Genomic DNA, 27,970 nt, shown 5'->3' on the forward strand with positions numbered 1-27,970 from the left:
TATTTTGTTTTATTTTTTTGGCATGCAGAAATTTAGTTTCTTTCAGGCTTTTTAGGTTTTCTTTCATCTTCAGAATGGCCTTGATCAGACTGAGTTTTGTTTTTGTTTTTAATTCCCATTGAGAATTTTCATGATTTTGGTTTTTCTGTCTGTCTGTTTGTGTTCTTGGTGTGGCTGTTTACAATTTCAAGCTGTCTGGAATATATTATGTTATAAGGTAGAAGGTATGGAGTCAACTTTATTTTTTCCAGATGATCAGTCAGGTGTGCCAATAGTAGTTATTGCATAACCCATAAAATTATAAAATTATTCAATTTGGGCATTAATTGAGTGTATGTTGACTGCCAAACAGGAAAGACGCATTTTGTATCTTTAATGTTCTTCACATTTAACAGCACTCGTGCTTCAATAGAGACTTACCCTGGATATTATGACATGATACAGAATAGACACCACACTGCCCACCCCATCACACCTTCTTTGTGGGCCAACTGTTGTGGTTCTTGTGGGCCCACACAGTCAGGCTAGACAACCAACCAAGTGTTCTAATTAGTGCTGATTCTTTCTGTTGCCTTTCTTTCCCCCAACCTGTCAGTTTATCTCTCTAAGCATTTTTTTCCACGGCACCCATCACTGCAATATGTGTGTTCTCAGAGATTTTGTTCTGGCAGACACCATCAGTGATGTTGTCTAATTAAAAATTTTCACACAATAGGCAATATTTAATGAATAATAATTAGAAGTAGATTTCGATTATATCTTAAGATCACTGCAAAGACTAGTCATATCCAGAGAATTTTCAGAATTTATAAGCCTAATTAGTAGGTTAGCCGAATCATCAAAATACCTGTGAGTCAAGATAGCTCATTTTAGAGAACTAGCTATTGCTAGGCAGAGCTCTACAAAAGATAAATGTATTAATAACAACCCATCCTTTCTACCATTAGTTTTTTTAAGAACTCCATATACTTACTCTCTGACAAAATATCATTAACAAGGTATGATCCCAATTGCATTCTAATTCAGAAGAGAAATAGGAGGATTTCTTTTTTAAATGTTTTAAACTTTAACGTGACTCATTCCATTAAAGCACACAGTTGGAGTTAATGCTATAGGCCAGAAGAGTGACTGACTGTAGTAAATTCATTAGTTCTCCCTTAATGAGAGAGAGGGGGGGGGGCAGTGAACAGCCAGTAATCCAAAATACAGCCTAGTTCACATGTCGATATACTGTACTATTCATACCATAATTTCCCTAATTTAATAAAAGTAAGATAAATTTGGATTATTTTTTTGGTTGCATTCTAGCTTTTAGGTTTTTGTAAGCCTTTTCTTTTTCTAGTCACAATTTTCTTTTCTGCTTTAATTTTTAAATAATATATGGAAAGCTAATTAGCATTGTCAGCTTTGCTTTTGAATTACTATTTATAATATTTTGACAGTGTAGAGAATCTATTTCAGGCCATATCTTTAAAATGATTCATATTTTTATAATTGCTTGAAAAATTTTTATCATTATCTCCACAGCTGACTTATTTTAACTCAAATTCTCTTTTCCCCAATTGCATAGTTAATTTTCTTTTATTACTTAAAAATTGTGATCTAGCCCTCGGCTAGAGTTAACCTTAGGCATGACAGAGTAGTGTATTTTACTCAGTTAATCTATAATGTACAATTTGTGCTAAGACAGGAGACTAGAAAAATACCAATGAAAGTAGTACATTTTGAGGAAAGCAAGCAAACAAAAACCCCTTTCGGCAAAGTCTGGGCCAGTGAATTCTCCTGAAGCTGGTGTGTCCATGCTGTTGGTCGTGGTGGAATAGTGGCCTCAACATCTGGGATGGGTGAGATTCCCCTGAGATGGCTAATTAGAAGCCTGCCCTGCTGAGATGAATAGAAGTGCTGTCATTGGACTGCATCTCCACTGGTGTCATTAGAAAAATATTCATTGAGGGGCACCTGGGTGGCTCAGTAAGGTTGAGCGTCCGACTTTAGCTCAGGTCCTCCTCATCTAGCAGTTCATGAGTTCAAGCCACGCATGGGGCTTTGTGCTGACAGCTCAGAGCCTGGAGCCTGCTTCGGATTCTGTGTCTCCCTCTCTGTTCCTCCCTGGCTTGTGCGCTCTCTCTCTCTCTCCCAAAAATAAATAAATAAATAAATATTTTTAAAAAAGAAAAATATTCATTGAATACTTCTTTGTGTACATTCTATTCACAGCAACAGCACTTCCTTGATGGTCAGTTGTACCTAATGTACCTGATTCCTAAAGGGGAGATACATCCCAATCCCCTCCTCTATTTTTTTTTTTTAAATGTTAGTGTAAACTTGGCTATGATATATTTTGAGGAACATTGAAGTTTATCAATTTTTATTTTTTTGTTGCTTAGAAAAGAACATAGAACAGTATTGTCTTCTGTTTGACTTTCGGATGTTTAGAGCAAGCCCAGCTTATTTGTTAAGGAGCCAGAAAAGGAAGAAAGTCTCGCCAGGGCTTGATCGTGGCGCAGGACTGAGTATTTACACAAATATGTGCAGCTTGGCGGTGTCGAGGCCGTCTGTCCTTCAGATGGAACAGGAGTGAGGTTGCTCTGCTGTGTGTGATGGACATAGACAGCGACATTGTATGCTTTGGAAAAAGGACGTTTATAATGAATATCGGGAAAACATTCACTAGGGAAATCTAGGCAGTGGTACAATTAATTGTTTAGGGTTGCCTTAGAGCTTTATTATTTCCTTAAACTTCAGCTAGAGCTCTTGTTTAAATCAGTAACTTTTTATATTGGTAGCTAAAATTACCTGTTTTCAAAGAAGTTTCAAAGTATCTCTCAACTTCAGAGAATTTTCACCAGCATAACTAGTATTATTGCTGCTTCCATTATATGAAGGAAGCTGTATTCTCTCTGTCTCTCTTTATTCTTTCTTTCCTACTTCCATTCATTTAAAAAAGTCTTCCAGGGACTATCACAGTATTTTTTTTTAATTTTCTAAAAGTTTATTCTTTTTTTTTTTTGAGAGAGAGAGAGAGAGAAAGAGAGAGAGAGAACAAGTGGGGGAGGGACAGAGAGAGGGAGACAAAGAAACTAAAGCAGACTCCAGGCTTCGAGCTATTGGCACAGAGCCTGATGTGGGGCTCGAACCCATGAACTGTGAGATTATGACCTGAGCCCAAGTTGGATGCTCAACTGACTGAGCAACCCAGGTGCCCCAATCACAGTAACTTTAAATAATATCCTTACATCTCTGTATCTTGATTTAACAGCTGTAAATAATGTCCATATCTCCACGCTGAAAAATGAGGAACTTAACATGTTGACTTTGTTTTTATTTCTTCTCTCCCACTCTATGTTCTAACTATTGTTAAGTAGATTATTGCTTTTACATCGTTATGATTTATGGAATTTGTATTCTATTTGGAAATATAATGAAATATTTTATAGGGTGATAAAATTTAAAAATCAGTGATCAGACTTTACAATATTATGAGATGTAAATATTTTTCACTCTGTAACCATTAGAGACAAGGATGTCATGTAATGATATTGAAACTTTTCCAACTGGAAGGAAATTTTCCAGCCATTAATGTCTAATGGATCTTCTTTCATTTGTGTCTTGCTTTATTCTCTTCTTCAGGTTCATACTCAGTTGCCATGATTTCTCATATTCACACTGACATTTTCTTGGACTCCTGTCTCTCTTTTTTTTTTAGTGATTTTCATAGCTGGTTTTGAGAAAATTTTCTGAGACATGTTCTGAAATGTTTTTATTTGAGTATCACTTTTGATTTTCAGTTTAGATGGGTGTAAACTCCTAGTTTCAAAGTTTGTTGTCCATTAGCTCTTAAAGGTATAATACTACTGATTCTAGCCTTCAATATTGATGGTGAGAAGTTTGGTGCCAGTATTATTTTCTGTAGGAATCCTATTTTTTTCCCCCTAGGAGTTCTTGCCATTTTCTCTTGGCTATTGGCATTTATATTACTTTCATAGGGCCACCATAACAAATTTCCAGAACTAGGTGGCTTACAATAATAGAAATGTACTATTTCACAGTTTTGGAGGTGGAAAGTCTAATCAAGATGTGAGTGGCACCATACTCTCTGAGACTTCATACCTTTCTCTTAGCTTCCAGTGTTCCTTGGCAGTCCTTGGCATTCCTTGAGTTGAAACTGTGTACGTCCAGTCTCTGCTTTCATCTTCACGTGGCGTTCTTCTCTCTCTCTCTCTCTCTCTCTCTCTCTGTGTGTGTGTGTGTGTGTGTGTGTGTGTGTGTGTGTGTGTGTTTCCCTTACCCCTTTCTTATAAGGGCACCAGTTGTATTGGATAAGGGCCCACCCTAATTTAGTATTACTTTATCTTAACTTGATTACATTTGCAAAGACCCTATTTCCAAATAAAATCATATTTACAGGTACCTATGTTTTAGACTTGAATATTCTTGGGAGGCACAATTCAACCCACGATAGCATTGTCAGTTTTTATCAGAATATGGTCAATATGCTTGCTTATTTAATCCTTTTAACACACAGTGGGCCCTTTCAGTCTGAAGACATAGGTCTTTCTTCAGATCAGGTAAATTGTCATTTATTATTTTCTTAATAATTTTTTCCCTTCCTTTGTCTCTTACGTTTTTTGATGAAACTTATACATTTTAGATATTTGACTTCCTGGATGACTCTTTCTGTTTCATATTCTCTCTGTTTTATTCTCCCTTTTCATCTTTTATGCTTTATGTTCTAGAAGATTCTTTGACATTCCCAGATTATGAACTTGGTATTTATTCTTATTCTTTTCTTTTTCAGCCAGTTTGAAATCTTTATATGTGCAACTATATTTTCATTTCCAAGATTTCTTTATTTTTCTGATTTGCTAATTTGCTAATGCTCACATTTTCCGAGGATGATAATTAGAATTATTTAAATATTTTTTGTACTTCCTTGAATCATTTCTTTTTTTTACTGGGGCCAGTTATTCTTTCTTTTTTTTTTTAAGTTTATTTATTTATTTTTGAGAGAGAGAGAGAGAGAAAGAGAGAATGTCAAGCAGGCTCTGCACTGTCAGCATGGAGCCTATATGGGGCTCGAACTCACAAACCATGAGATCATGACCTGAGCCAAAACCAAGAGTCAGACATTTAACCAACTGAGCCACCCAGACACCCCATGGGGCCAGTTATTCTTTTTTTTTTTTTTTAATTTTTTAACGTTTATTTATTTTTGAGACAGAGAGAGACAGAGCATGAACAGGGAGGGTCAGAGAGAGGGAGACACAGAATCTGAAACAGGCTCCAGGCTCTGAGCTGTCAGCACAGAGCCCGACGCGGGGCTGGAACTCACGGACCGCGAGATCATGACCTGAGCCGAAGTCGGCCGCTTAACCGACTGAGCCACCCAGGCTCCCCGGGGCCAGTTATTCTTAATGATGATAGTTTTCCCTGTGATTCTTGGTGGTGTGTTCATGGTTATAAAGGTCTTTAATGACTACATGGGCTCCACTTCAGTTTTGAGGGGTTTCTCTACTAGCATTTCCTGTGTAAATGACAGGTCTGACCCAGAGTTCTGGGTGAGGGGCTGAATAAATGATTCAAGCTTTCCTTTGGAGTGTGTGTGTGTGTGTGTGTGTGTGTGTGAAGCAGAAGACCAGCTGAGAATACTGACAAGTGTTAAAATAGGAGAGCTTTGCTCAGGGGTTAGAGTCTTTTGTATATTTTCTCTTTTTGCTGGAGCTGCCTCTTCTCTCTTCCCTATTCGACTCCTTATTTGATGAGGATCTTTGGAGTTACTTCAAGCCCTGTTCTGCTTCTCTGTCAAGTCCCGACACCTTCATTTGGCATTCTCTCCAGACAGGTATTTCACTTTCATGAGAAAACATTTCTGCAGTTCCCTAACTTTATCCTCTGGATAAAACTTGCTGCTGCTAACTTCTCTGCTTATGCTAGTGAGAGGGAGGAGGGCCTTGGCTTCCCAGCGGTTCACATGCTATGCTTTAACGAGTTGCCCTGATGACTCCCCTGTACCCCATTACCACTCTTGGTGTTCGTTCACTATGTTCTGAGGAAGACCTGTTCTAACTCTTAGCTCTTGTAGAGCGGTGTATATTCTCTCCTTTTCTGAGGGACCAGTCATATCCTCATTCTGCTTGTAAAAATGCCTCAACATTTCTGTTTTCCTTATGGCAAGTATTCTCATTTTTTAGTACTGTGACGTAAGTCTGATGAAATACACATTTCAGTAAATTTTGGGAAGAAGGACATGTACCGCGTGCCCTCTTCAAATGCAAATTTTTAAGTACTCTTCAAGTTTTTATTTTTTTCTTCAGACGTTTCACTAGCTGGAATTCTGCATGAGTGCTCATGTGTGTGCATACACACATGCACATCAGTTGTACTAATGAGCGGACTGGCAGGATTTTATCATGTGTTTTGTGTCTCCTTTCATATTTTCCTTGGCAGTTGGGAAAGTACAAATTTTCATGGTTGTTATACACTGTTTTTCTATATTGATGCTCTATGAAGTTCATTTCAAACATTAATCATCAAGAAATCAAATAAGTTCTTGAATGTTTAATGAGCCCAGTTTAATAATTGGTCATAAGAATTGAAATACTTTCAGGTTAAATGCTTTTGTACTTATAGAAAAGAATTCAATGGCAGAGTTTAAAGATTTGATTTTTTTATTTTTTTCCTAGTTTTACTTAAATATAATTGACATATTATATTGGTTTAGAGTATACAACATAATGACTTAATATATGAATATATTGCAAAATGATTACCACAATAAATTTAGTTAACATTCATCACCTTAGGTAGTTAGAATGTTTTTCTTGTATGAGACCTTTTAATATTTATTCTCTTTAACAAATTTCAAATATACGATACAGTATTGTTAACTATAGTCACCATACTGTTCATTACATCATGGAACTTATATTTTTTTTCTTTTTTATTCTATGCTTATAAGACCATTTTAGTAATGTGTAAGAAGCTTTAGTCAGATTAAGAGAAAAATATTTTAAACCTTTCTTTTTCAGCAAAGAATCGCGGGATTGCCATTCCAGTGGATTTGGACAGCCAAGTGAATACTCTTTTCCTGAAGAGCCATTCTAATATGGTGCAGAGAGCAGCTATGGGTTGGAGACTATCTGCTCGCTCTGGACCACGTTTTAAGGAAGCTCTTGGAGGGCCTGCTTGGGATTATAGAAACATCATTGAAAAGTTACAGGTACAATAATAGCATGCAATGGCTTACTATTTTCTAAATTATAATTTTTAATATATGTAGTAACACAAATAAAATATGGTTAGAAATGTCAAATTCTAATTGGGGACCAGGCTTTACTTTACAATTCTCTACCAATACTACTCTTTTCAATTTTTATTAATGTTTGTTTATTTATTTATTTATTTATTTATTTATTTATTTATTAATATAATTTGTTGTCAAGTTGGCTAACACACAGTATATACAGTGTGCTTTTGGTTTTGGGGGTATCTTTATTTGTTTTTGAGAGAGAAAGAGAGACAGAGCATGAGCATGGGAGGGGAGACACAGAATCCAAAGCAGGCTCCAGGCTTTGAGCTGTCAGCACAGAGCCCGACACGGGGGTTTCAGCTCACAAACTGCGAGATCATGACCTGAGCTGAAGTCGGACACTTAACCAACTGAGCCACTCAGGCACCCAATATTATTCTTTTTAAAAACATAGCTTCTATGTAAACGTTGTTTAGTTATTTTTAGTGAGTATGTATTACTTAATGTGTTTGATAGTATAGTAATGAGTTGTAATATCAAAACAATACCATAATAATAAGATTTGGAGAAATAAGTTACCATAAATTCTCATGTAATAAATTAAATATTCATAACCTTGTTTCAGTTTATCTCTTAGTATTCTCTTCTAGTCCTATTGGTGAAAATGATATAACCACCTTTAGTCCCAAATTTTTTACATAGTATCCCAATCCTGTGTTTGGCCTGGACATTCTGGGGACATCAAGTAAAGAGAGACATTACATTCATTTACTCAGGCTGCCATCACAAAATACCACAGACTGGGTGGTTTAAGCAACAGAAATTTATTTTATGATAGTTCTGGAGCTAGAAGCCCAAGTTCAAGGTGTTGGCCCAAGTTCAAGGTTTCTTTCCTTCTGAATCCCCTCTCCTTGACCGGGTGGCCACCTGGTCACTGTGTCTTCCTGTGGTCATTCTTCTGTGCGCGTACATGTCTGTATCCTAATCGCTTCTTGTTGTAAGGACATCAGTCATATTGGATTAAAGCCTGCCCATATGAATTCATTTTACCTTAATTACCTCTTTAAAGGCCCTATATACAATAATGGTCACATTCTGAAGTACTTCAACATATGAGTTTTGTTAGGGAGACACAATTCAACCCATTACAGAAATCTTCCCACCCACATAATTGTAGACGATTTCATGGAGTCAATTAGGGTATGGTTTAAGGAAATTGTTTGGCTTGGAGAATAGTCAAGACATGAACTGGAATAAATATTGCAAGAGGTCACATGTAGAATAATTGGTAGAGGTCCAGAGTTTTAATAGCTGAGTGTTATATGTGATTAAAAAGACAAGTTAGACTCAGTATGAAAAGCTTGAAGGCTATGAGTCATTAAAAATTTGGTGGAAACGTCATTATAAGTGATTAAACAGTTACTAGTTTTCAGGAAAGAATTATCAGGAAGAGACTAGAAGAGGACAGATTAGTTAAGAATCACTAGATATCTCAGCCAGGTGGCGGTATGAATGAAATGAAGAAAAAGGCCTTGCATCCAATAATGAAAGCAGGGTCAACAGACCTGGTGGCTCCTAGATGGAGATAAGAGAGAGACAGTGAGAGGCATATAAGAGGCACTGCTGTTTGGAAACCGGGTGATATTATTAAGACTTTTTATTGTAGCAGGGAAGGAAAGAATACAGTAAAAGGAGGTTGGCCATGTTCATTGATAATATGCTGAATCACAGTAACAGACTGTGAAATGTATGGGAAATTAAGTCTATATTTGGAGATATTAGTTGGAGCAAGGACAGCAGATGGTGTTGCTAAAAGAGAGAATATAGTGATAGGAAAAACAAAGAACATCTTGTAAGAGGCCAGGGTGGCAGAATGGCCAAGTAAGAGAGACAAATGGCAGGGTCAAAAAGGAGAGGAGTCAGGTTCGTGAGAGCCAAATGAGTAGAACGTTTCAGAGAGATGGACAGAAGTGTTAGCCAGCATAGAGAAGGAGTGCCTTGGACTTCTTTTGGAACACTCACTGGCATTCATTAAATAAATATGTCTTTGGTGAAAACAATACCAGCTACTGTGTGCTGGAGATAGAGCTGTGGGCTCTGTGCTCTCATGGAAGGTCTATCCTCACCCATTAGATGGATGCTTTAATGTTAGGTAATTAAAACTATGAGGGGCACCTGGGTGCCTCTGTCAGCTCAGCATCTGACTCTTGATCTTGGCTCAGGGCATGATCTCAAGGTTCATGAGATAGAGCCCCACATTGGGCTCTGCACTGACAACAAGGAGCCTGCTTGGGATTCTTCTTCTCCCTCTCTCTCTGCCCCTCCACCACTCGTGTGTGCGCACACGTGTGCTCTCTCTGTCTCTCTCTCTCTCTCTCTCTCTCTCTCAAAATAAATAAATAAACATTAAAAAAATGCTATGAATAAAATAAAGCATGGTAACAACATGGTGAAGAAATACTGGGAGAAAGATCTTTTAGCAGGGAACTCTACTCTGTTGAGGTGACATTTGAATTGAGATTCGAATTAATGAAGAGGAATAATCTATTCAAAGATTTGAGGACAGAGATTTTTATTGGGAGAAAATAGTAAATTCAAATGTATTTAGACCTGAATGAATTTGGCAGTTTTGAGGAACCAAGAGAAGCCCATTGGGGTGGAAGTTTAGTGAGCAAAGGAAGAGAGGATTATGAAATTAGGAACTCAGTCATGTAGAGACTTGCTTGGTAAGGCATTTGGATTTTATTCCAAGTGAGATGGCAAATCATTGGAGATTTTTCAGTAGAGGATAAGCATGACATGATTTACTTACTGGATTTTGAGAGATAAATAGATTTTAGGGTCCAGACATGGAAGCAGTGAGTCTCTTGCATTAATTCAGGCAAAGGATGGTGGCAGTGCGGCTTAAGTGGATAGTGATAGTAGTGAAGAGAGGTAGATGAATTTTGGATATGTTTGGTTGTAAGGCCAGCAGGACTTGGTAGATGGGTGGATGAGTTGTGGGGTGTTGGAAAGAATAGAGGATATGATATGATTGAATCATTTGCTAAGATAGGAATGGGAGAATTATAATCAGGAATTCTTTTGGGGGGATTTTAAGTGCGAGATACCTGTTTACATGTCCACGTGGGTTTGTCAAACAGGCAGTTGAATAGGAGTCCAGAGTGGACATCTTGGCAAGATGTCCATGCAGGAAATATAAATGTGGGATGTTCAAGCACATATAGGATATTAAAACCATGGACTTGGATGAGATCCCTCATAAGAAACGACCAGGAGCTACTGGGAGTTGGCGGTGGAAAATAGAGAAAGTATGATGTCACAGAAGCCAAGAGCAGAAAGTGTTTGACAGAGTAGAAGCAAGTGTGTAAAATGCTTAGCAGTGGTTGGGTAAGATGAGGACAGCAAAATAAGCACTGGGTTTATTAGTAGGGTGATGATTGCAGCTAACTGGTACTCCACAGTAATGATTACAAACATGTATCAAGGAATAAAAAGAGGCCAGTATGTGTTAGAGGAGGTTCTACATACTTACCTTTAATTCTCCCGGCAAACCCATGTGATTGGGAGTATAATTATCTCGACTTTTAATATGGGGGAATAACAAGTTAGAGAGATTACATATTGGCCCATGATCAAAATAAACGATGAAGACAGAATTCACATCATAGGAACCTGAGCACAATTTACTTAGTAAATAAAATGAAGAGAGGTAATCTGAAAAATAGGCACCTTTTAGTGACATTTTATTAAATATGGTTATAGTTGATAAGCAGATTTTCTTCCCACCTTTATAATATCTAGTTTCCGATTTATGTTATTTCCTTCCTGGTAGTTTCTTTTACCTGTCGTCAGAATTTTCTCAGAAAGCTTATTAGAATAGTTGAAGTAGAAATGGTCACTTTTGCTAAAAAGGAAACAAAGAATCCAGCAAGAGTTAACTCCCGAAATCTAGACATAAGAAATGAAGAGAGGTGGTACCCCCATCTGTGCTGCTATAGCTGAAAGTAACAAAAAACAATTGACACCAGTTTTCTGCTTAACAAAATATGTCACGGGTATGGGTGAAATTACTCCTGAAACCATCATTACACTATATGTTCACTAACTTGGATTTAAATACAAATAAATAAATAAAAGGAAAAATAATATTGCTTTGTGTGAGATTTTTTTTTGTCTTTTAACACAGTTATTTTAAAAACAAAAAAGGGATGCGTTAGTCATTAAAGAATGTTCAGTAAATTGTCACTGCCCACAGACCATTTTAGAAACATGTCGGTGCGAAGGCATTCAGCTATAATTAACACGATTTTAACTAAAAGTGGCTTAAACAATAAAAAAAAATACATCATTCCACATAGCAAGGAATCTGGAGTTGGGACTCTTCCTGCATTGGTTAATTTAGTAGCTCGATAGATCAGGGCACTGACACTGTTGGTCTGTTGGCTTTCAGCTTAAGGCTGGTCTCCAAAGGTCTTATGAGGGCTGCCTCACATTTTGGGTTCACATTCTCAAGCTGTCTTGAGAGCCTTAGGTAGTTTCCAAAGAGTATGCCCCTTCCTCCCCTAACACACACCACCGTCTCTGCTTAGCAAGCCTCACCCGATGTCCTGTTAGCCAGGACTGTGTCACATAATCATGCTTAGACTAATCACTGGGAGGGGAACTGGAATGACCATTATTGGCTTATACTAATCAACCATGACCCTAGGCTGAGGGGCCTCATCTCCCTTAGGACGTTGCTCCCTAATTGAGAAACAACATGGGAATTCTGTTAGCAAGAAGGGTGAAGAAAAGCTCTTGGTTAGGTGACCAGTAATGTCTATCAAAAAATGTAATTTGAGGGGCACTTGGGTGGCTCAGTCAGTGGAGTGTCTGACTTTTGATTTGGGCTCAGGTCATGATCTCATGGTCGTTGGATCATGCCCCACGTCAGGCTCTGCACTGGGCATGGAGACTGCTTGAGATTCTCTCCCTCCTTCTCCCTTTGCCCTTCTCCCTGCCTGTGTGCTCTCTCTCTAGAAAAATTGGAAAAAAAAAGTAATTTGAAATAGTATTAAATGTCATAAAATCCCTGTGAAGTGCTAATACTGCTTCAAATATCATATCAAGGAATTTCCCTGTTGGAAGATATGGTTAGTTCCAGATGACCAGAAACACATAGAGAATCTTTTTATTTTTTAGCTGTTCCTCAAAGAATATCCCACTTTAGCCTAATTTGCTGAATACCTACCGGGTCTCTGTTAAAATCCTAGATACTATAGGGCTCATCACAGTGGCTTTACTGACTTTTCACTTTGTATATATATCCTTAGAAATCATCTACCTACCTACCCTTCTCTTATCTTGTAAATGAAAAAGGTGGCCCAAGCAGTACTCATATAGAAAACCAGACTGTACTTAAAGCACAGACTTTTGATGCCATGGGAAGGTAGGGTGCATCTCTGAAATTCCAAGTCTCATTTCTGGTTAGTATTCTTAGGCCTGTCATATCTTAAAAGTATGAAGTCTGATTTAGATCTTCACATGGGTTCTCTTGTGCTTTATTTCTCAGGATGTCGTGGCCTCCTTGGAACAACAGTTCAGCCCAATGATGCAGGCTGAGTTCTCGGTGTTGGTTGATGTGTTGTATAGTCCAGAACTACTGTTCCCTGAGGGGAGTGATGCAAGAATAAGATGTGGTGCTTTCATGTCCAAGTAAGTGTGTACAATCGGAGATTCTGCTTGTGTTACCAAACCAAGACGGCCTCTAACACATTTCTGCTTTTTACTCTGCTGGTACATAATGATAGTCCACAGAGTACATGAAAGGTCTGAAATGCATATTAAAATATACTTCCAAAATAATTAACTTGATTCAATTGAAATTTCTCTTTGATGAAGGTCAAGTTATATTTTGCTGAAATTTCCTGAAAATGAAATGTGTCGTTATTGGGCACAAAATTTCACATGCAATTGTTTTTTTGGTTCTAATTCCTCGCTATAACCATATGGGGTGACCTTCCAAAAGATTCCTGTTTCAAGTCACTTATTTTCTTTAACAGAGAGGAAGGAAGGGGAACTAGCATTTATTGAGGTCTTACTGTGTGCATCGTTGTCCTCCGTGTGCTTACCTCTTATATCATCTATCTGCACGAACACTCTGAGAGATTGACGTCTCAGCCTCATTTTAGTGGTGAGAAGGCTGAGGCATGCTTCAGATGAAGAGCTGTGACGTCTCTGCCCAGCACTCGGCCATGCTGCCTTGATCTTCCTCGTCTGCAGCCCTCTCATTTACTTGTTTCTCTCGGCATTTTTGTGGAATTGTCAGATCTAGTATAGCTGATGTGTTTATCCTAGAATATTTCCATTTTTGTGGTAAATGAGCAATTCTCAAGGAAGAGCTGCAAGTTCTGACAGAAAATGTAACCATCTCCAGAAAAAAAAGAGACATATCATAATGCTGAGGGCGCTCATTGAGTAATTCACTCATGATGGCTGGTCAGGTGTACTTGGTCTTCTTGGGAAGAGTATCTGGATGGACAGTCGGAGGAGGCTGCCAACCCCTTGACCATTATCCATCACAGCTAATTGGCTGCCAACCCCTTGACCATTATCCATCACAGCTAATTCCTGTGTCATTGAGGACATTGCTCAAAGAGGTCTCAAAACCCCCTCTGTTGACTGTGATGCACTGAGGCAGAAATGGAAGGACTGGGGGACACAAGAAGTGTGTTCTTGCTTTTTCCAATTAAAGCTGGGATCTGCAGAGAGAAAACAAGATACAGGATGAGAAGAACTGACTACAAGAATCATGTTGAATGGGTGGTATTTCTGTATTATGGCCTGAATCATGGATTCTTGGCTCTAGACCCTCTCCGTCTTATAGGGACTGGAAAGAATGTGTTTGTCTGGACACTTGCCAGTCTCCTAACAAGAATTTTTAAATGAAGAGGTCCAGAGTATCTGCAAAACTGATGACTGTGGAAGCCATTAGAAAAAAAATTCAGTAGAGATATTGGGTAGTAATTCAATATAAAAAATAAGGCCTTTGGGAAATATCCTTTACCTCCTGTGAATGTATATCAATGCATAGAATATTAATTAGAAAGTGGGTAATAAAAATATAAAAAATAAAAAGTGGGTAATAAATGAGAATTTTAACTCCAGGAAATTCATATGATACTACAGATATATCCCAGAGGGTTGATAATCTAGAACAGGACTGGCAACCGCTGGCTTCAGGGTACAGTGGTCCTTTTGATCATTTTTACAAATAAAGTTTTTTGAAACATAGCTACACACTTTCATTTACATATTGTCTGTGTGGCTATCATACCAGCGTCAGCTGGTGGCCACAGAGGTTGTATATATGGCCCACACAGCCTAATCGTTTACTCTTTGGCTCTTGAGGGAAAAAGTTGGCTGGCTCAGTGTCAAGAATGAGGCTGTAAATAAATAGTTACGAACTACACATAGCTATTCAAGTTAAAATTTAAGTTAATAAAAATAAAAATAAAATAGGGGCGCCTGGGTGGCTCAGTCAGTTAAGCGTCCTACTTTGGCTCAGGTCATGATCTCGTGGTCTGTGAGTTCGAGCCCCGCGTCGGGCTCTGTGCTGACAGCTCAGAGCCTGGAGCCTGTTTCAGATTCTGTGTCTCCCTCTCTCTGACCCTCCCCCGTTCATGCTCTGTCTCTCTCTGTCTCAAAAATAAATAAACATTAAAAAAAATTAAAAAAAAAAAAAATATTCAGTTCCTCAGTCACATTTGCCACATTTTAAGTGCTTAAGAGCCATATGTAGCTAGTAGCCAACAAATTTATAGCACAGGTACGCAACATTTCAATTATTGCAGAAAATGTTATGTTGGATGGCACCAGTCTAGATCTTAAAGATATACATCTATGAAAAGATGATATAAAGTTAACTCAAAATGCCAAAAAAATATTGACCTGTGCTGCAAATGTGCTGAAAGCAAATCCGTTGCAACACCCGGTATCTAAAAGGAGAGAAACAGAGCAAAATAATAGTGGGAACATATTACAGATAATACACCGAGATGGGAAAAAAAATGTCACATACTTTAGTGGTTAGAGAAGAGATTTTTGTGTTATTATGATTTTAGTATGGCCAGCGACTTGGGAATATCTGTTTTCTGCTCTAGTGATTATCCTACCCTTTCCCTAACTCTGTGAAGAACCAAGGGTTTTATTTGCAAGGATATCTAATGAAATTAGAATCCAACTTTATTAATAGCTATGCAAGAGCCCTTGTATTACTGTGCAGAGCTCTCTGGTAAAGCTTAGCTAGAGAATACAGCTTAGGTCCAAGGCCTTAGTGGGGTTTCTGACTTCCTCAAATGAATTTCATTCTTGGAACATGTTGACTCAGATGGGTCTGCTGGAGAATGTGAGGGATAGATCCCAGGAAAGAACCCAAATGCATATGTCTATTTTGTCATATGGAGAGAGAAGAGAATAAAGAGAGAACAGGTCAATGTGGGTGTTAACCTTTAAGGCATCTGGTTACAATATTCAAATCACCACTTACTCCTCCCTTATGAAGGATAATCTCAGTGTTTATCACACTGTGGGATGTGTTTCACTTATGAGTTTAAAAATTAATTTAGAAGGAGAGGCAGCCACTAATTTAAAAAATGAATTAGGGGAAGATATAAAAATCAGAGTGCATCTCATATAGTAAAAGTAACTTTTGTGTTAGTTTAATACACCTGTATTTATATGGTGAGTTGTTTCATGAAATTTATTTTTGCATAGATCATAGAAAAAATATTATAAGGCCATGGATTTTACTCAACCAAACATTATGTAATGGGCAAATACCTTGTATAAACCCCTAGAAGATTGTATTCACCCTTATGCTTGCTATTTGCAAATCGTTAGTAAATTAAGTATTTATCTAAGAGGAGTTAAAGAAAATTAAAATAGTCTGAGAGAAAAAAATAAAAAGAAATTGACAATGCCCACCAAAACTATTTTAATGGATTCAAAGACTACTACGTGAAAGAAAAGACCAAATAACAGAAGTTTCAGGAAGGCAGATATTTTCCTTGCAAGGAGAACTCTAGAAGAATTATTCTGCCTGCTGAGCCTGACCGCGTGGATCTAGAACACCTTGTCCGAGTTCACATGTCTAAGAGGAAATCACTTTTCCTTTCCTGCATGCTATTCCTTCAGCATGACCTAGGTATCATTGAAAAGTATTGCTGTCCATCTGTTCACCCAGTCTATAAATTTCAGGTGTCTATGATCTGCCCTTCCTCCTCTTCTTCTATTTCCCATTTGTCATTACTTACCAAGTCCTGGCTATTTTATTTCTCTATTACTTCTCGCATCATAACCCCATCACATGCTCTGTTCACCCCTGACCTTGTTCTCACTCTTCCATGTTGTCTTTCACATGTGGGCAGGGCCATTCAGGTCCTTGATAATAGTGGTTCCCTATTTTCTATAAAGTCCACTGTTTAGCATAATATTCCCAGTTCCTTCTTTTCAGATTGCATGTCTTACCCTGTCTTCTTTCATGTCTTCATGTGTCAGCTGGCAGTTGGAGTACTTATCATTTCCTGGACATGATGGTCAGCTTTCTGCCTCTGTCCTTTGTTCATATTGTGCCCTTTGGAAGGATGCCTTCCCTCCCCACCTTTCTCTGCCAGGTGAAATCTTCATTGTTAGAAGTTATCTCTTCACTGAAACCTCTGATCAGCCCTAGGAAACTCCCCCAACAGAACGTAATCATTTCTTTGTCTAGTTTATGGTATTTGCCATTACCTATATTGTAACACTTATCATATCATATAGAGGTGGCTGTGTGGGGACTCTCTTCACAGTAACTCTGAGACTCAAGAGATTAGTAAATGCATGGTGTCACCACAGAATGGTGCTTCAGAATCTTGGCTCTGTAGTCAGATGGATGTGGGTCTGTTTCCAGATCCCACCACTTAATGATTGTGTAACTGCAGGCAAGTTGCTTTATCTCTCTGGACCTCAGTTTTCTCATGAGCCCGATAACAGAACGTGTAGCATTGTTGTGAGGATGAACTGAGAGAATCCATGGGAAGTCCTCGTACTTCACCTTGACGCCTGATAACCACTGACTAGGTATTATCTAGTGAAAGCTCACTTTTCCTCAGGGTTTCCCCATGGTACTCCTGTTATGTCACTGAAATGGGACCATTACATTACGTTTGACATCATTTTGTTTTTCTAGGAAGACATATCTCACAGGGTCATTGTAGGAGCCAGCTTTTTAAGAGTTATATATGTTAAACTATAAATAGTGATTATAAATATTTTGCTTGGTTTTGAGTTCTTGAGGATGTGATCCTCAAACTCTTCTCCTGAGAGGACACCAGTGCAAAGGTTACCACTACAAAATTAGAGTTTATGCCCAAATTATAGTAAAATAGTCAATGGAGGGGCACCTGGGTGGCTCAATCAGTTGAGCATCTGACTCTTGATTTCAGCTCAGGTCATGATCCCAGGGTCATGGGATTGAGCCCTGCATCAGGATCCATGTTAAACATGGAGCCTACTTAAGGTTCTCTCTCTCTCTCTCTCTCTCTCTCTCTCTCTCTCTCTCTCTCTCTCTCTCTCTCTCCCTCTCTCCCCTTCTGCCCCTCTCCCATCCCTCTCTAAAATAAAAAAAATAAAAAATAAATAAATGGATAGACTGTCTTGATGTTACTTTGTTGTTGTTTTCTGCTTCTAATTACAAAACCGCTGATTTCTACCAAGTCCTAGCAGTGAAAAATAGCACATTATTATTATTAATGCAAACTGGAAAGCAGCCCATTATGCTAAGGTTGCAGTGTTGTATACTGCTACAGCACCTGTATCATTAAGGTAACACAGTACAGAGAAAATAATATAGTACAACATAATGAAATGTAATATGCTACAAATACTCATATTTCTCTACTACTCAAATTGCTTTAGTTCATACGATGGGATTAAACATCATCAGTGTCTCATTGTCTTTTAGAGTATTGTGTCCCACTAAAAGTACGCTACTTGAATAAATTTAAAAGCACTGAGATATACCACCTATAAAACAAAGGATGGTTTGTAATACAAAGTTTATGAGCTTAAGTGTAATTTTAAAAGTTTTTAAAATAGGTATCTTGTTTACTTCATATTTTCAAGTAATAGTGTGATGTTTTTTTCCCTCTAGTATATGTTAGTATATAGCTCAAAGAGAAATCACTGTTGTATTTAAGGTTTCATGTTTTGCTTTCAGGTTGATTAATCATACAAAGAAACTGATGGAGAAGGAAGAAAAGTTGTGCATTAAAATTCTCCAGACTTTACGAGAAATGCTAGAGAAGAAAGACAGCTTTGTGGAAGAGGTAATATGGTTTTAATGTTTAGTATTTGAAAATCAAGTAAAATTTCTAGAATACTGTAACCAATGAATTACACAGGCTATGATACGATTGCTTGTATTACGTACTGATGGCATGTGTACTTAGATGAATTAGATAATCTCAGTTTTTATGGCATTCGTCTTTCGTGTCTGCTTTGAATTGAGAAAAAAAAACAACTAAGATTAGAATGGCTAAGTATTTGGGTTATTTGTTTTATTATATTTTATCTTGAATATGTGTATTTTTCTCATGTAGACCAATGACCTTTTTTACAATGAACAACTGAGATTCATGATTAAAATTTTGTATAAAGTTCTGCTGAGTATTGAAATGGCCCATGCACTTGGGCACATGTTGATCTTTTATTGTAAATAATTGTCTGTTCCATTTTCTATAATGTTATGACAGGTACTATAAAATAATACTATTTTTTATAAGCGAAATAGTATGTTTCTATTCTTACCTGTATTAAGTATTGCACAAATGATTCTCAGGGAGTAGAACTTAGAGATAATAATTGTCATTCTGTTATTAAAAATGACAGCTCAGGTGCTCATTAGGAGATAGCTAGCAGCATGTTTAATACCCAAGGTGATACACTTAAGTATAAAATATAAATCCAGGGGAGGTTTTTTTTTTTTTTTTTTTTTTTTTAAGGTAGCTACCTATACCTATAACTCTTAGGTATCAAACAAAATGTGTACATGTTCCTTAATAACTTTTGGTATGATTCCATAAATACTCATCATCTGATATATTTAAAATTGGAAGAATTTATTTATTAATTTATGTATATGCTATCTAATTCCAAAAAGATCATACGGTAGTTTTTTGTTGTTGTTGTTGTTGTCGTTTTTAACTTAATCCATAGAAAATAAATGTAATGGCATCTTGGGTATTCATTGAAGGGGTATAACTTCAAAATACTCCATTTGAATCAGAGGCTTGCTTTATACCCAAAATGACTCTTGCTTTGCATTAACTCTCTTCATCATTTCATCTATCTTTGGGAAGCAAATTATGGAAATAAAGGTTGTTAGTGCTATTTTGGCAAATGCTTCTATGACCTAGGACTCAAGAAAAATGCTCATAGGTCTGAGTTTTTGGCATACTTGTAAAAAATGGTAAATTTCAGACTTCCTTGTTGTCTTTTTCCAGTTCCTTAAAATATTGCTCTAGATGGTTTGATTTTGACTGAAGTACTAGATCCTAAATAGAAAAATGGGGTCAATATAAATTTTTGACAGAGGAGTGAGGTTTACGGTAATAGTAACTTGTGGTTAACAGGAGATACATGATAAGAGTTGCACTTTTATGTACCAGATTATTATTGAACTATTCTCAAGGAAAATAAGAAAGAAATCAAAGAAGATTTTACTTTGACTAGTCAAGAGTATTTGAGTGTATCTCCCAAACCACCCTAAATCATGCTGGTGCCTGTTTCTTCTTTCCATTCCCACTGCTCTCACTGGTTCAGGCTTTCACTATCCCTTGCCTACAAGACTCCAGTAGCCTGCCTCTCTGAGACAGAGCTGGAAGGGAGGCAGAGATGCTGTTTTCAAAAGTCCAAGAGGTGCCATTGACATGATATTATGTGAATGGCACCACCAGGACATAGCCCTTAGGGAAGAGTTAAGATGAGAAAGGCTAGTTGGGCTTATTCACTCAGTCATTTAACACATATACTGTGAGCCATATTAAATACTGGTTATTGTGCCTGGTCACTGGGGATAAGGAGATGAGTGACACAGCTTGCCAAGAGCCACTGCACATGCCACAGCTCACGTGCTAGACGACTCCTGGAATAGTCTGCAGAGATCATAAAAGCCTTTCAGAAACTTCCAGGGGCTCTGCGCTGCTTTCATATTCCAGACTCTCTCTTATGTCCCTAGTGCTTTCTCCCCCCACCCTTCCTCATCCATTTACCTCCAGAAATCTGTGTTAATGTGTGCCTGACATGTCCCTCAGGCTTATCCTGCACTGAACATTTGGAATCATGTATTGCTAAAATCCAGACAAACCTCAATAACTCCTAGTGATATTTTTGTGGAGGAGCTCTGATGGGTGGTACTTATCAGTTGTTCCAGTCAGCGATGATGACTTTCTCAATAGAATTACCAAAATACATTGTGCCTCTCTTTTATGACACTTCAGGCTATTTCTGAGTATGTAGCCCAAGTATTTATAAATAATGTCATTGAGACCCAGAGAGGTTATGTGATTTTCCTGAGGTCACACAGCAAATTCCAGACCAGGACTTAAATTAGCTCAATTATTCGTGTCAGTGGAGGGGACTTAAATGATTCACCACTCTGGGTGAAATGACTCTCGCGATAGATTCAGAAAATGATCAAAACTATTATTTTACATTCATTGTGTGCTCTCAGAAAAAAAAAAAGCCTGATTATCGGTAGCAGGATCATAGGCTGTTTTCATGATTGTATTAGTTTTCCATTTACCAAAAATTTAGTGGTTTAAAATCACACAAGTTTATTACCTTATAGTTTGGGAAGTCAAAAGCCTGAAATCAAGGTATTGGCAGGGATACATTCTATCTGGAGACTGTAAGGGAGAATTTCTTTCTTTGCCTTTTCTAGTTTCTAGAGCCTCCGGCATTCCTTGGCTTGTGACTCAGTCCTCCATCTTCAAAGCCAGCAACATTGCATCTTCCAACCTCCCCGGCCCCCAACCACCACCACGTGCTCTCTCTCAGACACACACACTCCACTGTCATATCTCCTTCTCTTACTCTGACCCTTCTGCCTCCCTCTTATACTTAGGCTTATATCGGACCCACCTAGATAATCCAGTATACTCCCCCTATCTTAAGATTCTTAATCACATCTGCAAAATCCTCTTGCCATGTAGCATATTCACTGGTTCTGGAGGTTAGGACATAGACACATGTGTGGAGGGCCACCATTCAATATATCACAATGATTCTTTTACTGACAGTGAGAAATGACATGTAGTATGTAGATGGAGTGTTTACTTGTGGCTGATTAAAATTGCTGGGTAGGACAGTATAAATGTAAATGAATGTAACAAAAAATGCTTTGAATTTATAGCCCTTTGCTGTTTTCAAAGTGTTTTAAAATACTTTGCTACCTTTGGACAGTTCTAGGAAATACGTGGGGCTGGTGGTGTTATCTCCACATTTGTAATGTGGAGACACTCGGAATGGTGTCAAGTCACAGAAGGTACCTAATATCTTGTCTAATATCTGGATTTCTACCATCAACTGTTTTTCTACTATCTGTGTATCAAAGCATTTCCAAAAGATCTCTCAGAAGTCAAAACAGCAAATTCATACCAGGGTTTTTCACACTAGCTATCCTAATACAGGTTTCCTCTGCTATCCCAAAGTGGAATGTTCTCTAAAACCTTTCATAGGCCAAAATGGTGTAAAACAAATAAGCGATTACTATTAATTAATTAATCGATTTTAAATGTTTATTTATTTTGAGATAGACAGACAGACAGAGAGAGAGAGAGAGAGAGAGAGAGAGAGCAGTAGAGGGGCAGAAAAAAAAGGGAGAGAGAGATTCCCCCACAGGCTCGACACTCAGTATAGAGCCCAATGCGGGGCTCAGTCTCACAATCTTGAGAGCATGACCTGAGCTGAAATCAAGAGTCAGATGCTGAACTGACCGAGCCACCCAGGCACCCCTGCACCATTAATTTATATGGAAATTTTTAATGCATTCCTAGGCCTAAAATACAGTCTCTCTAAGGCTTTTCTAATACCTCAGGGCGCACCTTGCTAACGAATGCACAGAATAAATAAAAACAAAGCACACGTGCTCACAGACACAACTCAAAACTCTGGTGACTTCATGTCGCGATGCTGAGTGTGGTTCCCAGGGAGGGAGTTTGGTGGGGCCATTCCCACTGCTTGAGGTCCCTGCTGCCTCTATAAGAGCTGTCCAGCTCTCCGGCAAAGCAAATGTTGAATGCCTTTTTTGCTTTTGCCTTTTGTTGTAGAAGTGAAAATCTTCAGAGTTCTTTCAGTTAGCAAAAACAGGTACTAATATAGGTCTTTTATAAATGCAAAGTGATGTGCCATGAACTTGCAAAAAGTGCAGGGATACATTTGAGACTCCACCTGTTTAAATTTAAAACCTTAAAAAAATCACCATTTACATTTATGTTTCTTTGGTCTCTGATATCCGAAGTTGTGTCTGTTTGTGTAGCTGATAAAATTAAAATAAAATAGAACAATGAAGCACAAATTTACTTCATGGTTGAGTCTGATGCTCTTTGAAGCAATTTCCAACTTTAAGATCTCAGTTTTCTGATTTTATTTGCCTTCTCTGTATGATATATTTAAAATTTTTTTTTAAATGTTTATTTACTTTTGAGAGAGGAAGAGAGACAAAGCACGAGTGGGGAAGGGGCAGAGAGAGAGTGAGACACAGAATCCGAAGCAGGCTCCAGGCTTTGCGCTGACAGCAGAGAGCCTGATGTGGGGCTTGAACTCATGAACTATGAGATCATACCCGAACCAAAAGTGAATGCTTAACCGACTGAGTCACCTAGGCGCCCCAATTCTCTGTGTGATATATTAAGTAGAATCATCATGTAATTACATTTTATGTGGTAGTCAATTATTTAAAAACATTTATAATTTATAATACTATGATTGCAATTCCTAGATGAATTTTACTTAGTATTGTTCCTTGTTTCATGTTTCTTAGTTTGTGCCAAAAATTTGAGAAATACGATGGGCAATAGCTTGAAGATTTCCAATAGACTATTATAAGTAGAGGAAAATTTAATTTTCTGTTATGTGTGTCTCTGTGTGAATCATCTAGTGATCATACATGTACCATATGTTATAGTATAAATTATAGTACTTATTTTTATTGAAGGATAAAACATGAAAATTATATATAAAAAGTCCTTAAAGGGAAAAATTACTAGAGTTTTATAAAAATTCCATGTAAGTATTGTTTGCTTAGGTGATTCTGGTAGGAAAGCAAAAAAAAAAAAATTACAAAGGATATAATTCTAACAACCTTGAAATCCCTTTGGGATTGGTCATGTTTGGAAGCATTTTACAGGTAACAACAGCTGGTATATTTATTTGCATTAAAAAATATGTAGGGGTGCGTGAGTGGCTCAGTTGGTTCAACATCCAACTTGTTTTTGTCTCAGGTCATGATCTCACAGTTTGTGGCTTCAAGCCCTGCATCAGGCTCAGTGCTGACAGTGTGGAGCCTACTTGGGATTCTTTCTCTGCCCCTCCCCCACTCACACGGGCATTCTCTCTCTCTCTCTCTCTCTCTCTCTCTCAAAATAAATAAATAAAAACATTTAAAAAATAAAAAAAATAAAAATGTATGTTGACAATCTGGGGAGAGAAGCAAGAGAAGGAATGTTTTAAAATGGCTTTAGGGCAGTGAGATTTCAAATGTTCTCGATCCTTTAAGCTATTTTGTCCCACTCTTATTTCTATGACCTCTCTACCACAAAAAAAGTCATAACTTGATAGCATATGTGTGCTGTTGAACAGAGCAGTGTAATTATAGCACCACACCATTATTTTGCATGTTTTTTTAATGTTTATTTATGTTGGGGGGAGGGGCAGAGAGAGGAAGAGAGAATCCCAAGCAGCCTCCACCTGCTGATAGCACAGAGATTGATGCAAGGCTCAATCTCATGAACCATGAGATCATGACCTGAGCCGAAATTGAGTCGGATGCTCAATGGACAGAGCCAGCCAGGCGCCCCTGTTTTATGCATTTAAAGACATTTCAGGTCTATACCTGATAAGCATTTACCTGAGGTGGTAATGGAGATACAAGCTTTTGTGGGTTCGTTAGAGGTGAGCTGATAGAGGGGGAGCAGGAAACAATAAGGACTTTGTTCAGAGGATTGGTTTGGTTTAAAGATTTTTTTTCTTCATCTTACACTCTTTAGTAGACATGTCCATTAAGATTTATAGAGCATTACAAATTATTCCTCTCATAAAAAACATATATAAATCATAAATATAGTCTATAAACTCTGATCCTAAATACATAACATGTAGCTTCTGTAGTTTAGAACTGGAAAAGATAATGAGTCCTGAAAGTATTCGCTGATAGCCTGTGGAACTGGTAAAGTTACTTTACTTAGGCGGCAGTCAGAGAAGTTGACCTATGTGGAATGCCAGTCATAATTTCCCCTGAGAATATATTGCTATCTACTCATAAATTACACTGACATACATATAATCTACAGGACAACAAAGATATTTTAGTCAAATTCAATATTCTTAAAATGTTCGGGTTAAAATGCCAATATCCTTGGAATTAATAGAAACTTCCTCTATAATAGCTATGGAGTGGTTTTAACCACTGGTTTTTATAAATGGTAACAGCCCAGCATTTATCAGGAGCTTACTGTGTATCAGATCCTGTTCCTGATCCTTTATATGTATTATTATTTTCATCTTCAAGCCCATGTTATAGGAGGTCCTCTTACCTCCCTTTCACTAGTGAGGAAACAGGTATGGAGTATAAGGTCACACATCCAACAGGCGGAAGAGAGCTGGTAAACCAGCCCAGACATTTTGGCTCCTGAGGTCACACTCTTAATCAGCATATTGGAGCCACACAGGTTATATGACTTATAATCATAACCTTTTATTTTCTCAGATATTCAGCTAAATAAAATGAGTTCTTTGATTTTATTCTTGATAAAATTTGCATACATATATACTGGAAAGCATAAGCCTTTTATTCAGTGAGCTGCTAAGGAAGAGGCTTGAGATTTCAGACCAAGTTGATTGGGAACAGTTTATGACACAATAGCTGTGGGGTTTTTCGGGTTTTATTGTTAACAGCCCTACAGATCAGTATCAGAGCTCCCCACATCCCACCCTGTGATCATGGTCTGAATTGTTAGTACCCTGAATATTAGATTTAAAAGTTCTAAACAGTGCTTTATAAGATGACCATCATAGGCAGCCCCTTGCGGAAATGTGGCATTCAACAAACAGCACAGCATCTAATTGAGAGCTGTGATCTTTACCAATGCCCAGGTGGGGTAGGTGGTATTTACACATTGAACAATAATGGCAGATAGTGGCTTCTTGATTTAAAAGTTGGTATCTGGAGTGATATGGAATAAAGGTCTTTAAGAAATGTTGCCTTCAATTATTTTTAAGATATCTTCCATCATTTTTTTAACTCTAAAATTTACTGTCAGCTGAGTTAACAAGAATTTATTCTTCCCCTCAGCAGGAAAAAAAAAATCATTGTAACTAATCTTTTATTTCATATTTTGAGGAGCAGCAAAAAAAGAATAAGGAATTATACTAAGGAGCTTACCTCCTACTTCAAATATGCAGACCTGTCAGTCTCGACAGTAATCACATTGTTGCAAATTTATAAACTGTATCAAGCTACTCTTATCATAAGAGTCTGTGCAGAATCATTCACCTTCTACGCACATACTAATTTTACTCTCTAGCAGGCAAATAAACAAATTTAAGTAGAATTGCTATACAGAGTGCACAGTAGCTTAAGAATTTGATAATAACTGTTTTGCTAGGGGAAAATAAATTTCGGTTTTTAGTATCAGCTGTGTTTTGTAGACTTTCTTACTAAATACATTTTAGAGGTGAATGCAACTTTTTTTTGCAATGTTCTAATGCTGTTTTAAACTATGTACATACAAGAAGTGATGTTGCACACATACTGTTCTATCTTAATCATTCGTATGTTGGGAGTGTGTGTGTTATTTAAATTTAGATAACCAGATAGTTGGAAATATGAAAATATGTTGATGTCTCCTTAAAATAAGAGATCTTTTTAAGAACATAATTAATATATTCTTTCACTTTGGAATCTTGATTATATTTTCATCTCGGCAATGATCATTAAGATGGACATAAAAGCAATAATTGTTTATAGAAATGTACTTCTTTCAATTGCTGAGCTGCCTGGTGACTGGTTAAGCTATGAAATTGCTAAGTTTACCCAATTATAGTCCTTATAACCTCATTGTTGCAAAAATTTATAAAATTCTTTTTTTAAAAATTTTAAATGTTTATTTATTTTTGAGAGACAGAGCATGAGTGGGGGAGGAGCAGAGAGAGAGGGAGACACAGAATCTGAAGCAGGCTTCAGGCTCTAACCTGTCAGCACAGAGCCTGATGCGGAGCTCAAACCCACGAACCATGAGATCATGGCCTGAGCCGAAGTCAGATGCTTAACCAACTGAGCCACCCAGGCGCCCCTAAAAAATTTATAAAATTCTTAATTACACCTTGTCTTTACTTTTCTGTTTTAAAATCTGACAGCATTGCCTCAGTAGTTTTTGAGATATGCTGTGATTCTGTAGGGATCAATGACTAAAATATCATGATGAAAACATTATCAGTACTCAAAATTTAGCCAACCATTCATTGCTTCTAGTAAGTGTAAGACATTTGGTAGGTAATGATTGTAGATGAAAAATGGTATTGTGATTAAAGAAAAGAAAGAAGAACAAAAAGAAAAGCACATGAAAATTAATATATTATGAAACTATGATGCTAGTTCTTTCCACCTAAATCTAAGTTAAACAACTTTTCAGGAAGCATTCCATGATTCGTTTCTTATAACTCCATGTTATTCTAGTTTATGAACATTTCAGCTCTTATAAAATCCTGTCTGTCTTATTAGCATAGAACCTTTATTATCATGCTTTATGAAGGTTTTTTTTTCTTTATGTTGTTATTTTAAATAAACTAGAAACTCCTTGATAGGCATATCTATCTTATTCATCTAGCCTATGTATAAGATGTATAAGATGAAGAAATGTCCAGAAGGCCTTGAGTGCTGAGATTCTTTGAGGGTATGGTTGTGTATCTCTCTTCAGTCCCACTCCATTCTCCATAAAGTGTTGTACTTATTGAGGGCATAGACTGGTGATCTTATTCACTGGGGTATTCCCATTGTCTGGCATTGTTCTCTGCACAGAGTCGTTGCTCAATAAATGTTCATGGACTGACTTATTTGAACATGGTAGCAATAAATGTTATCGACTACTGCAAGAACAGTGCATTGATCTTCACTAGTGGTATCCAAGGAGTAGCTTCTAGAATTATCACTTCAAGTTTCACTTTACATCTCTTTGTAGCCCAGGAAATAGTAGATTTCTTAATAGTTGGCATGCAGAGTTGGGCCAGCAGTGGACAGAGCAATGGCAGAGAGGGCCAATGAGGAGATTATCTTGCAGCAAGCACTATGTTGGAGTGGCTGTGACATCCTTGTTGCTGTCTGACTTGGAAAGCAAAAGGAGGAGTGGATGCAGGGTCCCCAGACCCTGCACAGTAATGATGGAAGCTCAGCCAAGGGAGGCTGGAGCTAAAGAAGGATGACCA

The 27,970-nt window shown here is 37.6% G+C and overlaps 1 protein-coding gene across 5 annotated transcripts in view; it reads left to right on the top strand.

Annotated features, from left to right (window-relative positions):
* ITPR2 (inositol 1,4,5-trisphosphate receptor type 2) overlaps positions 1-27,970 on the top strand; it is a 493,421-nt gene that overhangs the window by 249,041 nt on the left and 216,410 nt on the right. For all 5 annotated transcript variants that reach the window (XR_009265827.1, XM_058743294.1, XM_058743295.1 and 2 more), the window contains 3 exons: positions 7,029-7,219; positions 12,804-12,946; positions 18,489-18,597. Coding sequence is in view for 4 of the 5 variants with exons in the window: in XM_058743294.1 (XP_058599277.1) it covers positions 7,029-7,219; positions 12,804-12,946; positions 18,489-18,597 (443 nt within the window). In the remaining variant the exon portion in view is untranslated. The remainder of the gene's footprint in view (positions 1-7,028; positions 7,220-12,803; positions 12,947-18,488; positions 18,598-27,970) is intronic.

This window comes from Neofelis nebulosa, chromosome 8 (genome assembly GCF_028018385.1).
Source record: "Neofelis nebulosa isolate mNeoNeb1 chromosome 8, mNeoNeb1.pri, whole genome shotgun sequence".
Taxonomy (NCBI): Eukaryota; Metazoa; Chordata; class Mammalia; order Carnivora; family Felidae; genus Neofelis; species Neofelis nebulosa.